This window comes from Penaeus vannamei, chromosome 31 (genome assembly GCF_042767895.1).
Source record: "Penaeus vannamei isolate JL-2024 chromosome 31, ASM4276789v1, whole genome shotgun sequence".
Lineage (NCBI taxonomy): Eukaryota > Metazoa > Arthropoda > Malacostraca > Decapoda > Penaeidae > Penaeus > Penaeus vannamei.
Window position 1 is genome coordinate 32,253,967 of NC_091579.1, and position 15,000 is coordinate 32,268,966.

A 15,000-nucleotide genomic window follows, 5' to 3' on the forward strand; every position below is an offset into this window, starting at 1 on the left:
AGGTAATTAAGGATGACCTGAATAATGGCTTTATGAGATCTCCCTACTGCGTTACACGGCATATAATCACCATGCTTTTGATAACAGCAGTTCTAGTCCATAAAGAAAAGCAGATTAGAATGGACAAACTACGCTGTTATACAACAATATATTAGTACGATATATGCACAAAGAATAACCATGTAGATTTCTTTGTGGATTCTCGACTGTTTTGTGCTATTACTGCATTAGTGCAATGTTGTCCACTTTCAAAATGGATCTGCAGTTCCTTCTCTCGACATCTCACTGGATAATTTTCAACCTGAAACAGGAATCAATTATGGATCAAGTCCCATCTCCAGTCATTTCACATCATCTTTTCACTAACTGCATCAATGACGGTCATTCTAACCATGCTATTCCGTGTCTCATTTCAGTGTTGTCTGTAATTCATAAATATTGGCGTCCCCTGCACTCCCGTACTGTCTTGTCTTGCGGATATGAAATTTCCAGGGGTTGGAGAGAGAAAGTTCTTCCCATGTGAAGAGCACTTGTCCAACGTGTCCGTCTCCAATCTTTCACTAAAATAGCTGTCTACAGAGACTGTCTGTGAAAAAATGCTGTTCATTCACCTAAATATTTGAATTCATTTTTCATAAGCAAATCTAAATTAAACATTCATTGCCGTCATATACGTTTAACTATAAAATAACAGCAAGATATGTGTTAGAATTGACAGAGATCTGGTATGGATGTGTCAGATGCGTAGATGGTTAAGTCATCAACATAAAGCGATGCCCGGACTCCTGGTGGTAGGACTGAGACAACGTCATTTACAGCAAGAAAGAATAAAGCGGTACTAAGTACACTTCCTTGTGGGACGCCTTTGAACTGAGGAAAGGATGATGACGTGGATGAGGCAATTTTGACCTGGAAAGTACGGTTAGACAGGAAGGATTTTATAAAGACACCCATGTTTCCACGTAACCCTAGGGAAGACAAATGTTGGAGGATATGGTACCGCCATGTGGTATCATATGCTTTATCTAGATCAAAGAATATGGCTAATACGGATTCATGGCGTGCAAATGCAGATGTAATATATGTCTCAAAATGGGCAAGTGGGTGTGCCGTACTTCGGGCACGGCGGAAACCAAATAAACCAAACTGGGAAGGAGAAAGGAGATTACAAGATTCAAGATACCACATTAAGTAGAAGTTAACTAGTTCTAGTAGCTTGCACAAGCAGCGGTAATCTTGGGGTAGAGTACCTGATTTATTGGGTTTTAAGAAAGGTAGAATAAGAGATTCTCGCCAATGAGAAGGAAAATTTCCTGACGTCCATATGTGGTTGAAAATAGTAAAAAGGAAGGATAGAGAGGAAGATGGGAGGTGTCGGAGCATACGATAGTGAATACCATCAAGGCCCTCATGAGTGTTGCGGCACAACTGTAATGCAGCGTTGAGTTCAGAATAGGAGGAAGGAGCATTATAGGACTCATCAGAGGATAGAATGAAGGTGATAGGGGTGCGTTCCTTAATGGCTTTAATGGAAGAAAAGTGTGGGAAAAGGTGAGAGCCACTTCTGACCTGGCTGAAATAGTCGCCCAATTCATTAGCAACTTCAATAGGCTCAGAAATGAGTATCTCGAATATGGAGGACGGATGCAGGATGGGGGGGATGTTTGCCTGATAATTTATGGATCCGTCGCCAAATAGCTGAAATAGATGTAGATGTAATTGAGGAAGCATAATTTTGCCAGCTATTTGTTTTACTGTTTCTGATTTTACGGCGAAGATGGACAGATGTTCTTTTAAAGGAGATAAGGGCTGATAGCTGGTAAGGGGTGCCTCGTTTGTAGCGATAGCCGTTCCAGGCTGCTCGTTTTAAGCGAAGCGCTATGGTGCAATCAGAATTCCACCATGGAACACATTTAGAGGTATAAGGTCTTGAAGTTCGAGGAATTGCTGTATAGGCAGCTCTTAGGATTGAGAGGGAGGGGTGTAGGGATGCTATGAGCAAGAGGGGATGGATTTCAGGAGCATGGGTATCGGGAGGATGGGTATCGGTGGTGGACGGAATTGAGGGGGTTAGGTTGTGTTGATAGGGAGGAGGAGGAGGAAGGGGTGTAGGGGGGAATATGAGTAGGAGGGGTACGCATATCGGCAATCACTAACTGTGAAGGGAGCACGAGTTGTGGAATTTTGTGTATCAAGCATATAGCTCTGAATGTCTTCCATAGTTTCTGCAGTGGAGTTTGTTGTAGAGTTTTGTGGGTGGGACAAAGGTTTTCTTATGGGGGGGGGGGGGGGTGACTGGTGTCTGAGGAGTAAAAGTAAAGGTAGGTGGAGGTGAGTGTGCGGTAGGGGAAGAAGGGGTGGAACGATCCGTCTGTCTACCGCGGGTAGTGAGGGGATGGTGTTGGGGCTGTAGTTGAGATTGGGGTGTCTGGATTTAGAGTGGCAAAAGAATTTGACTGGGGGAAGTTGAATGTGGAAGTGGGGAAGTAAGTAGGTATAGGGGAGGGTGTAGGAACATCTTGAGGTGGAGGGGGGGCAACATTACTGGAGTAGGGAGTATAAGAGAAACCTTGTCAGCGTGCTTCCTGTCTGGCTTCACGTAGAGTGAGACCATTTTTGTATCTCACAGTTGCTACCTCAGACTCGAACTTGTAAGTGGGACAGCAGTTAGCACATGTGCGTGTTTGTACAGGGCAGATTGATCTGTTAAGACCGTGTTGGGCACAGAGGGGTATCGGCCTGTGGAGCGGTAGTGTTTGGCAGGATGTCCAAATCGCCAATAATTTTGACATTGACGGGGAAGAGGTTGGTATGGTTGAACAGGGAGGGATTGTCCACCAATGTAGATACAATTGGGAAGGTTATGTGTACGGAAAGTAATTTTGGCGATGTTGGTCGAGTTCATTCGTTAACCTCTAGAGGAATGGTGTAGCAAAGTACTGATTTCACATCTTGGTCTTTGTAGCATCCTAACGACTCTTTTCCACAGGCTGACCAATCTTTGATATTGACTGGGCAGTTTGCTGGGGTGAAACAGTTCCGGTACAAGTATTAAGGGTTGGATGAGGTTCTGCAGGAATGGGGTTGCCAGAATGATCAGTTAAATTTGACAGTTTCTGATCCGACTGTTACGAGACGGGAGCGATCGCGTCTAGTACAGAAAGGGACTCTGCCCACTTGTTTTTGGAGGCTTTGTTGAAAGAGAAGAGCGTTGACCGAGTAAGGAGCTGTAGAAGCGATCACGAAAAATCGGTCCCATTTAGCTGGGCTAAACAGAGTAAGATATTTGTAGGGTTGGTGGTGGTGGATGATCGGGGACGTGTGGAAGATGGAGTATTACGGAGTGATGGAGAAAAAGGCTGCAAGGTAGTAATAAGGGAGGATGGGGTGCTTGATGAAGGTTGTGGGGGTAGAGTTGATGAATTTGAGGAAGTTGGGAGGGTAGGAGGGTCTTATGGAGATTTGTCTCTGCTTGTGGGGGTAATGCACTAGTAGGCATTGTGGAGTGGGTAGTAGTTTCGGTGTTCGGAGTCGTAGGCAAAGGAGAGCCTGGGGCTATTTGATAAAGGGGCAAGGAGTCTTGCCCCTTTATCAAATATGGGGATTACATCTTCATTGCTGGGGTCATGGGGAACCTTGATTATATAAAACGGCATAACCGGTTCACCCTCATGCATTTCAGGGTAAGGGCTAGACAATTAAATCGGGAGTACCGTGCCCATAGTTCCCGCAGGCCGTTCAGGACTGGCACAAGGTCAGCCTTTCATCCTTTCAGCACGGAAAATAAATGTGCTACACTTCAGAGGTCATATAGCACTATGGTAAAGTATTGCGTCGGAAAGGGCAAAGGAGAGTTAAAGATTATGATAAAATGTATTAGATGTCAAAGGTTTAAGAACGTTATAGGATAATATGGTAGTGAAAAGTGGGATTAGAAAGTAGATAATAGAAGGGGTTGGAGAAGGGACGGAAACAAAAAGCTGGAGTGGTAAAAGACCATGCAAAATTAGTCGAGTCGAGGGCTGAGGCCCTTAGCAGGGGAGATCCCTGTATTGGGTCTCAGTCTTCGTCTCCCCCCCCCCCCCTCCTAATCGGACCCCGATCCCCCCTACAACGAGCAAGGGATGAGGAGGGGGATCACTTGCTAAGAATTCTCCATATTCATTCGCTGCCCTTAAGCTTGTTTATAATATGTCGTTTTTCATCGATTTTCTTGTCTCTCTACTGTCAATTTGACTTAGTACATCCATGCCTTTGGCGAGTGTCTGGTGAGCGACCTTATTACCAGCATTGCATTGCTTATCATCTGGCACATTTATTGGCTTGCCTTGCGAGTTACTTCGTTCGTCTTGTGTGGATAGGTTAAATTTATAAGATGAAGGTACCCTCTACGTATACAGTTTCCCCCCAACTTTTGGAGGACACTTCAGAAGACGTTTCACTTCATTACCCGTCTCGTACAAGATGTGTCAATCCTCTTAAGTGACGTTGCACTTATTCTTGTCTACACACTTACACATCAGTTTATACTGAATGTTTAATAAAATGTCTTAGGGATATTTTAACACTTGTTGTAAGGTGCTGCAGCTCATAGGATAATGGCCATGTGGACCATGGTTTATGATAAATAATTACGATTTAAACCAGGCATTTTTCTGTTCAATACTCATGCATGCTGTGTAACTAGTGTCTAAATCATTACTATTAAGTTAATTCATACACTAACTTCAATACATTACAGTAAAAGCCAAACTAAAGCTCAGTTTCTATAATTCTGAGAAGTTACAGACTACTCATATCAAACCTACAGTATATTAAATATTTGGTTAATGAAAAATACTCATCATTCATAAAAACTTTATTGATGTCACATTTTTTTCATTTCAATTCATTTTGCTGAGTATCTGAAATGCAACTGATATTATTTATTCCTAAAACTACTTTTAACTGACTAGACTGTTTTCTCCAAAAAGCCAACAAGAAAAGAAGGATCTTTATTTAGGCCAATCTTAAGGCATTCGAAAGTGTTATCTAAAATATTTGGTACCATGAATGTATAAGGTTTGTTTGTCAAAAAGCATGTTATGCTAGTCTGTATTTTGAATTCAATTAGGGTTAGAAGTAATTTGAAGATGCAACTCTAAACAATATGAGCTACCATTATTTCTTTAGCAAGCAAAAGAATTCTATTTGTATGTCTAATCACAGATAATGGCTCTACCATTCGAAAGCTTTTAGAAAAAAATATAAGATACAGAAAAGAAATTCAAAGTCATTGAGCAAAATGCTAATTTCAACATACATGACTTACCAGGCAATCGAAGCTGCTGAACTTTACTTATTCAACAAAGGATGTCCACGTTGCAAATCCTTCATAAATTACTATGCAATTGTTTACTTTCCTTGTTATAAATCCCAGATCAATCTTAAAACCTTCCCACAATTTACAAAATAGTCAAACAATTGGAGGGAGAGAGGGGAAAAAAAGTGCGTGCCTCAGTGTACCTGTCCCAGTGATACAAGTGATATACATTCAACAAAAATTGTAAAATAATAAGAGGCACAACTCTACATCTGTTTATGTAAAATGCTTGTCTTTAAATTCACTTAGATTTAGCTTACATTTTTTTCATGTCTTGTTAATTTCCATTTTATATGGAAAATAAAGTTTTAAGAGTATTAATGAAAAGGTCAAAATACACTGGCCGTCAACATGTTGAATTAAAGAAAATGGCACCTGAAAAATAAGTCCTTCATTAGTAAAACCCCATCCACTTTTTTTTGGCTGCAATATTCTTTACTTTTTATGTATATGAAATACTAACAAGTCACCATACAACAGAATGAAAGCCAAGTAAACCCTCTTGGATAATGGTCTATTCACTTTCCAACAGAGCCAAGGCCTTTTCATATTATACAGTACTTGATACGAAGAATAACTTCCACTGTATACTTTATGTATTACCTGGTGGTATATGTTTGAAACAGAAACAACTTTCTTTGCAGTTGGAATCCAGAAAGCACATGCTCCTTTAAATGCAATTATATGCAACTTTCCATGAATTATGATATCAAGATCTCTACACTTGAGCTCTTTGCTGTACAAGAAGCTTCACACTAAACAAGGAAAAAATGGTCTCCCCAACTGATGAAGTTTGAAAGAGAGAAAAAAAAAGAGTAAAAAGTAAGTGGCTGGAAGGGATTTAATGTACTTCTAATGGTGTGAACCTGTTCCCAAAATCTTTTTCCATGTTTAAGGAATCACTGTTGGAATGTGTCGATATGGAAGTGAAAATCTTGTAAAAAGAGGCTGTTATCTGAGGGTTTCTAACATAAATGAGACGAAGGATTACCTCATGGCAGTACTGACACTTCCCCTGTGAGGATGAGGATGATGATGTGGTGTTCAACAAGGAAGACTCGGGTTGACCATACGCCCTTTTGACCTGAGAAAATTCTTGCATTCCTTCGTCTTGACCCAGTTTTTTTGCGACTTTGCTTCAACTTTACTTCCCTTTCTTACTGCCTTCCCTCGTTTTTTCTGGTGTTACCCTTTTACCCGCCTTATTTCCTTCTTCAAACCAACTGCCATCTTCATTACTTCTCCAATTTCCCTTGAAGCTTCACAAAATTCTAGTGTGAGATCTTCATATGCTTGGAAACATTCCATTTCTTGGTTACTACAACAGTGGTGAATATTGTCAGCCTGTTCTGTCTTCGCCAACAATTCTTCTCCAATGTTCCCCAAAGAAACCCGGCCAGTGCTTCTAATCTTCCGACTCATTAAGATTTTCTTATCTTCCAATATTCACCAATACTTCCATTCTTCAAGCCTTGGGATGACAAAAGAAAATAGTGTTAAGAATTGTTTTATTGGTAGAGAGAACCACAAAAAAAACTTCTGATGTACACAGTCTTAAGCTTCAACTTAAGTAATTCTTTCTTTTAATGAGGATGTCACACCTCAACTCCATCTAGTCTAAACATGGGTCACCTTTCATTTCTTTCACATAACTTTTGATTCCCAGTGAACAAACACATGTTTTTCATTAACTTTAGAAAAGATTAAGAAAGAGAAAGAACGGAAACCATAACAAAACATAATCAGTATATACCAAGTTGTGGTAAACTTGTGAGCAATGTCTTTTATGAAACATGGATGAAACAATCGAAGAAGTTCTCAACATACAAAGATATTGAAAATCAACTATCTACAAGGAGAACTAATGCCTGTTAAACAACCCTTTTGTTTCATCTTTATTGATCATTTTGTAATAGGTTACAGAAAGGGTGATTATTGACCTAAACTCACTCCAAAATACTAATAAAACTCATCTTAAAACAAGAAAAGAAATACACAGAAGGCAAAAAATAGAAATATTCTGAATGCTTCTGATACGATGAGAAAGTCCTGAATTCGAAAATAATCTTTTTTAAATTTCTCTCCATATATAAAATGCTTAATTATATCTCAAGACACAGCAGATATTCACTTCTGGGTATGTTTTAACGAAAAATATCTCAATACCTGATGCAAATAACATTATATCTTGAGGAATACTTCCTCAGTACATAGAAAAACTCCTGGTCAAAACAACCAGCTCGTCCTTAAATATAGGCCTGCTAAACTTTGAAAATCAGGAAACTGCTGAATATCTAATGTAGCATTCTAACAGGATTAAATATATTCTTTATATCAGAGTGCTTTGATCTTGTTAGAATACATAGTGACATTAAATACAGTTCATGTTTCTAGTTATAATCAAACTAAGTGACACCAGCACCTCAATACCGGCTGTAGCGACCTGAAAAAGGATAAATCTTGCATAGTCAAAATATATTTTGACACTGCTCTTCACTTTTTTTTATTTTTATTTTTTTGAGCAACTGAAGTGGCCAATTTCAGTGACAAATTCAAAATCAAGCAAAAATTTTTGCTTATAATACATAAGAGAGCAACTTCAAATGAGCAAAATTACAAGACCATGACACCATAGTTGCTATGTGGACATGGGTTACATCGATGCATATCATGTGTGATGAGACAAAATAGAAATCAGTAGATCATACAAGGCAAAGTTTAAGAATCAAAACAAAACCATAAAAAAACTAAACATTTTCAAAAGGTCTATGAAGTTTTTCATCAAAAGGTGCAACTTCATAATTCAAAACTCAAAACTGACTTTGATATACAAATGTTGTTCTTTTCTATTGTTCTGAACAGGTCTACACCAATGGCAGGGCACAAATATCTTGAGTGATTTCATATCTATTTCTGTGACACCTTTAGTATCTACACTTGCATTCCCTGCCTTGAGCACCTGTAAGAATAATCAACTAGACAACAGAAATTTCACCTGCCTCTCACATTAACACCAACACTATCTACTTACGTGGAGAGTATGACCGAGAGCGTGAGCGGTATGATCTACGTGGAGGGGACCGGCGACTGCGACTCCCCCCTCCATATCCACCTCTGTGGCGACCTCCCCCACCTCCACCACCACCTCTACGGCCATTGTTAGAACTGAAAGATTAAGTGAATTTGTGAGTAACAGCAAAATGACAGACAGGCAACATGCACAAACAATTTATCAATAATAAATTCATGATCAATGACTTTCTCAATGTCAATATTTTCAATTAAGCTGCCTCGCTTACTAAGTTGGTCGACCCATGTATATGCCAGGAGTGGGTGTGTGGGCTCTCTCTGTGATGGAATAATCTACTCTGATCCTTCTTCCATCAATCTCCATGCCAGTGCACTGGTCCTTGGCTTCTGTGGCATCATCCACATGATCAAAGTAGATGAAAGCAAATCCCCTTGATCGACCAGTCTGTAAGAATCAAAGTTGATTTAATATAGAATTCTTAACCAGTACGACATTATTCAATGAAAAGCATTAACAAGATGACATAACATTAGTTGGATCATTCTCAAATCTTTAAAAACAGATGTAACAAACTACAAAAACTTTTAAAAGTCAGTTATTTCCAACTGAAAGATGTGCAAATCACTTTTCCATATTACATAATCAACATCACATTAAGCTCATGAAGTAATATCAAAATTCAGTTTCATATCTGCCTTTCCTCAAACCTTTTCAAATATTTCTATCCATGTAATTTAGCAAAAATTCTTGTCAATTTGAAGATTCTAGCTATTACAACAGACAAGCATTTTTCATCTGTTACATAATCATTGGTAGCACCATTGTAATAATTACCAAAAAGCAGACTTCCCTAACCCCACTACCTCAAATTTATTTACAGATGTAGCCCAACCTTTTTCTCACCCACAGCTCTCGTACATACATTCCTGTATCCCCATCATCATATGCTGGTGATAGAGCAGGAGTATCAATAATAATAAAAAAAAAAAAATCAGACTAACATGGCCAAAAACAATCACATGAAAAAATAAACAGAAATCTACTTTGGCTTGCCTAGCTTCCCTCTAATCTAAAATAGGCCATAGAGAAAGCCTCAAACACATTTCTCTTTGAAAACTAAGGTATTCATTACCGAGAGCAACACCTCCAAAAACCCATACCTAACCTTTCCCATCTTCTCTTTACTCCCTAGACAAGGGGGAGAGGGGTATCAATCCCTTCCTGTACCACCCCCCCCCTTTCTTAGCACTTTATGCAAACTTGGAGAAAACATGCATTAAGAACTCTAGTTGTATGAAGACGAGTGGTGATATGTAGTGGACAATTTTGTTATTTTGTGGTAAACATGAGGCTGCAGCAGCTGTACTTTGGTGTTTGTGACACAGCCTTCCAATACTGACTGATAACTGGAGAAATGTGAATACACTCAAACAATTAAAACTAATGAACCAGCAGTGTGACAATTGGCAGCTTCAGCATCATGAGCCTATCATTAGGTAGTCCATCCTCCACAAACTGAAATATAACTTTTTGCAGTAAAACTTCAATTCATACATTTCTTTTACCCCATGAAAAAGGAAAAGAGATCTCTAATGCATATACAATCCGTATCAAAACCCCCATCCACATCCACACACCTACCTACACAAACACCAACCCACCATCCCATGTAAATAAAAGTTAGATACTATTCATGAATGATACTTACTTTAGCATCTAACACAACTTGGACTTCATTGATATGACCATATTTGCCGAAGAGGTGATGAAGCTGAAACAAAAAATAATGAAAATTTACTTATTCAACTCTTGTAGGATGTCAGTATTTTGGTAGGGCTAATATAAAGTATTAAAAAAAGACAACTGGAATTTGTCAATGAGAAAATATACTGCAATAACAGCTGATATTCAATTAAAATGGGTGTTTTGTAAAGGCATTTGATATTGCAATCAAGACATTCTATAATTCATCTCACCTGGGTATATTATTCAATCTTCATTCATAAGTTTCTCTCAACATGCAAAACAAACTTGGGCACAAAGGCTCATTAAGGGTGTCAGTTCACCTGTCTCTCAGTTGTGTAGAGAGAGAGTCCAAAGATGCCAAGGCAGTTGCTAGGGGATGGGTCCTCTCTGCTTCCATGATGACGGCGGCGATTCGACATTGGTGACCTTGATCGGGACCTAGGATTTAGAAAGATCAAAAAACTTGTGCTGACCCTATTTACCTAAGTGAAATCCGAGGAGAGGAAAACTTTGGTGACGTGATTCGAGTAAGGGCCTGAACAAATCCAGAAGTGCTGCAACATGTCTGGAATCTCTCCTTTCCAAAAGCTAAAGCTTCTTCAAGCTAAACAGCACTTTTGTTAGGAAGATACACATACCATAAAGGTACCAGCATTACTTGCTAAATACCCTCTTGACCCGACTAAAAATTGCCAACCTGTTACTCCTTCTATTTCTGGAGTAAGATGGGGAACGAGAATCTCTGCGGCGTGAGGATGAATATTTGTCCTCTCGGTAGCGCTCCTCGCGGTATCTAGGGGAACCAGAACTTCTAGAAGAGTGTTTGTAGGTTTCACGTCGGTCTCTGGAGCGTGATCTGTTGAATAATCAGTGAAAATATAAGAACTTATCATTTATAATTTTTCAAATTTTTGTTGTAAAAAATTGGATTAAAAAGGAAGAAGAGTATAAAGATTTAAATAAATGTACAAACATTTCTTCCCAAATATAAATTCCTCCATGCACCTGCTTTAAACCAATAACCTTCCTTTTTACAAAGATTTGTGAGTACTATGAAACCTGAAAAATGCTGACACACTGAAAATGGAGAGACCAAATTCAAATATCTAAGTTTTAGGATATGGATCACAATTTGCTTTACCTTGAGCGGGAAAATGAAGGGTCCCTGGACCTTTCACGAACTGGTGAAGCTCCATTGGCCACAGCGTGTTGCGGTGAGCGACTCATTTTTCTGAACCTGAAAAGTGCCAATTTAAAAATATAACACTGAAAGAATGCAAAAAATTTAGGTCTTATCGAATCATTAGTATTATAGACAAATATCTTTATCTTTCCTAACATCTTTAATTTGCCAATTAACCCCTATGATCTAGATGAAGTTACAGTTCTGTCATGGAAAAATCTGGGTCAATGGCTGGGTAACGTGACCATCGGTCATCAGGCAAAATGGCCACGGGATGGGTAATATGAACTTGCTCTCATGAGCGAAGGCCAGGGTGATGGAAAAGACTCGCCATGAGTGCACAAACCTCTTGGGAGTGCGATTTGACTCATTTGGTTCTTAGAAGAGGGCTTTAGCATTATCCCCATCGATAAATGAATGTGGAATGTAATGTGCAAAAGCCGGCTCCAGGGAGCATGCCATTTCCATGCTGTGCACCATATTCTTGGCTGCTGTGACCGGTGGGGTAGGTTATATTATGGAAAATAAAAAATTACGAAAAAATGAGATATATGTCACATGTAACCAGATTTTCTTTATTATTTCTTTTCTTGCACTGAGTTATCTACTACATAGAGAGATGATATGGATTCTGTGCAAAGGAAAATAAGCTATTACCATCTGGATAAAGCAAATCAAAATACCTGCAAACATCAGAAAATGGCCAAAAGTCTAAAAAAGTTTACACTTTGCACACTGAACACCCGAGATGTTGGCTACAGATGTAACCCACTGCCTGTATTTTCATTACCGTGATTTCTGTGACACATCTGGATCCAATGGGTTAATCACAAAAATAAAATTAGTACCTGTTCACTACTTGTAATGTCTAATTAACTAGGCTAATCAACTGCTACTTATTGCTTTGTGGGTTGATTTTATAAATAACTTTATTTAAGATAAAAAAGTCTCCCCTTCCCAATTACAATTTACTATGAAGGGGCTGAGTGTGCTGTAGGCAAGATCTTATCAATCTAAATCTAAATTATCTTTACAGGGGTCATTAGCATAAAAACAATGTAGGCTGCTTGAAATAAATTCCTATTTCCTATAACTTTATATTTCCATATGATAATCTGGAAATAAATACTGGTCTTCAAGCACCTTATCTCCTCTCATGTCCAAGTTGACAGATGTTCAGGCATGGCTTGACATTTTAAGATAATTTAAGCATAGTTGAACTAAAAGTGTACACATAGGCAAGGTGAGGAGGTGTGGAAGGACGGATGAACAGGATGAATGAAGCGAAGTTTCTGTTGATAATGTTCACAAATGTGGCTTGGTGCTCTGGGGTTTAATGAGTGTACTGATTGTTAAAAGGACTGTAAATGGGGACAGCCATGGCTTTCACATCTTTGCCACAATGGCAATTAGCCACACCACATATCCACAAGACAGACTGGACTGGCTCCTTTTCTGACAAACGGCCAAGTCTGCATTTCTTACTAGCCAAATCATACAAAGTGCAAGTTACTTTGCCTGAATATACAAGAATCATAAAAACAATTATATACCCACTGAAGATAAATTAATAAAATAAATCCCATTACCTTTAAAAGGGCTAAAATATTACACATTTAACTTATTCAAACATAATGTGGCATTTAAATGTCTGTTCGTCATAGCATCAGTTGTAAAGTTGCACAAAAGACTTGTTTTTTAAAAAAGATTATTGCAGTGAAAATGTGGGAAACACCTTAATTAATGTTTAGAATTAAATAAACAGTTGTCTATATTTTCTTTACCATTCCCAAAATGTAGTTATATGTCCTCAACTTGGCATATTTCTGGATGACCACATTAAAATGTCTTTGATTTTCGATTAAAACTAAGCTGAATTTGAAGATGTCTGCAGGTGTTCCATTCATGTAAGGACCATCTTTAATGGATTTTCAAATGGTGACAGTCATTCCTAACTATGTTATATGCTGACAAGTATAACTGTGGATTCTACACTAGTTTAAGAAAACTTGGGTCGTTCTTTAGATTTAGTCAAATATTTCTTCAGCTGATCCTACATTTCAAAGGCATATTTCATATTTATGCTAGTAAGAACTTAGAGTTCCCCTGATGAGATCTGGATAACTATGATGCAACCTTTCAATGTTTGAGATTATTCTCTATTGAAATTAATTACAGAAAACATGGAGACTTCTTTTTATTTATTGTAAAGCATCAATTGTGTAGTTACTCATTTCTTACTGAAACTTTTTATTCTAAAAGGATAAATGGTGCAGCATCTTCAGTGCTGACACAAAAATTATAGTAGGTGTGTCTGCAAGTTGTAAAAAAATATTTATATAATGAAATGAGTAACACTTATTATAGAATTTAGTTTAGAGTATCTTTACATTGAATTATCATGAAAAAAGAATCTTTAACAATGCAACTGTTTATTTCCACTAGCAGTATCTTTCAGGTGTGGGATCAGAGCTTATCATTTGACGAAATCACTAAAGAACAGTCTTAGACCCTTATCACACTCAATTTATGATGCATAGGGCACCAAGTTGGTGCTTATCAGAGATATGTGGTTGATTGCTGGGAGTAGAGTAAAGGATTAGGGTGCAAGTGGTGGTGTTTCTGTAGGCAATTGATTTGTTAGTAGTATGTTTAACCCATTGTTCCCAAGTTAAAAATATAGCTGTGGGCCATTAATTCTGGGTTATCGGCATACATCGATAGTTTCCCGTTTGCGCCCAACTTGTTTGGTAGTTTGAGAGGAACACTAGGCACCTAAAAGTATATATCATGATATTATTAAATATACGTATACTACGATTTACCTCAACATATTTCATAACATTTGGATAATAAAAAAATGAAGTAAAAAAAAATAAATAAATAAATAAAAAAATAAAAAAATTTACATACACACATATATATTTATCGTCATAACTCATAATTTTTATGCATTTAGCAGAAATATGTCAAAGAATTGCCAAAACCTGCTAGATTACAGGAGATTTTTTTTGTCAAATTTAAGAGTATTTTTAAAAATATTTGCCGAAAATTCAGCGCGATGGCCCCCTTACCCACTATCCAACAGGTGGCATGTATGTACATGCCATGGCTGTTGTGGGCCGAAAAATGGATGGCATCATATCATGCCCATTCCCGCGCCATTGGCTCGTTGGACGGAGTTTGTTTTTTCTCTGATAGTAGCAGCTTCATTTATTAGGTAAATATTTTAGGCAATAGCACCTAAAATGACGATAAGCCTTCAAAGTTATAAGAAAAAGTTATAGAAAAATAAAAAGCTTTTAGTTGCCACATGTCACTTGCAAACTACCAAAATAGCCAGGCACAAACAGGGGATGAGCGCCAACAATCCCATAATTATGTCCACTTGTCAAACTTTTGTCCTCATCGACATTGGGTTAAAGGCAAAACACCAATATTGTGTTCAATAATGTAAATGTAAGACAGGTGGAAATGTGTACCGAAAGGTATTTGGCTGTGCTGTCTTTGTAGTTTCGTGATCATTAATGTGCTCTCATCTCTTCCTGCAATACTTTCGAACATTCACCTATAATACTTTAACCCTGCCTTTCAACAAATAGATTTTACCAGAAAATCTTATTTAATGAAAATCATTAATTTAAATTAATTTCAATGGCAATGGACCAATTAACCGAT

At 38.1% G+C, this 15,000-nt stretch overlaps 1 protein-coding gene across 2 annotated transcripts in view; it reads right to left on the minus strand.

Annotated features, from left to right (window-relative positions):
* Window positions 1-4,843: 4,843 nt before the first annotated feature.
* Window positions 4,844-15,000, minus strand: part of LOC113818112 (transformer-2 protein homolog alpha) — an 11,066-nt gene continuing 909 nt past the window's right edge. Inside the window, exons 2-8 of one of the 2 annotated variants that reach the window (XM_027370263.2) lie at window positions 11,281-11,376; window positions 10,837-10,995; window positions 10,460-10,565; window positions 10,102-10,164; window positions 8,662-8,837; window positions 8,394-8,527; window positions 4,844-6,833 (exon numbers count right to left, since the gene is read on the minus strand). In XM_027370263.2, coding sequence (XP_027226064.1) covers window positions 6,784-6,833; window positions 8,394-8,527; window positions 8,662-8,837; window positions 10,102-10,164; window positions 10,460-10,565; window positions 10,837-10,995; window positions 11,281-11,366 — 774 coding nt within the window. In that variant the 5' untranslated portion in view covers window positions 11,367-11,376 and the 3' untranslated portion in view covers window positions 4,844-6,783. Of the gene's footprint in view, window positions 7,806-8,393; window positions 8,528-8,661; window positions 8,838-10,101; window positions 10,165-10,459; window positions 10,566-10,836; window positions 10,996-11,280; window positions 11,377-15,000 lie in introns of both variants that reach the window. The other variant, XM_027370264.2, reaches the window with a different exon arrangement.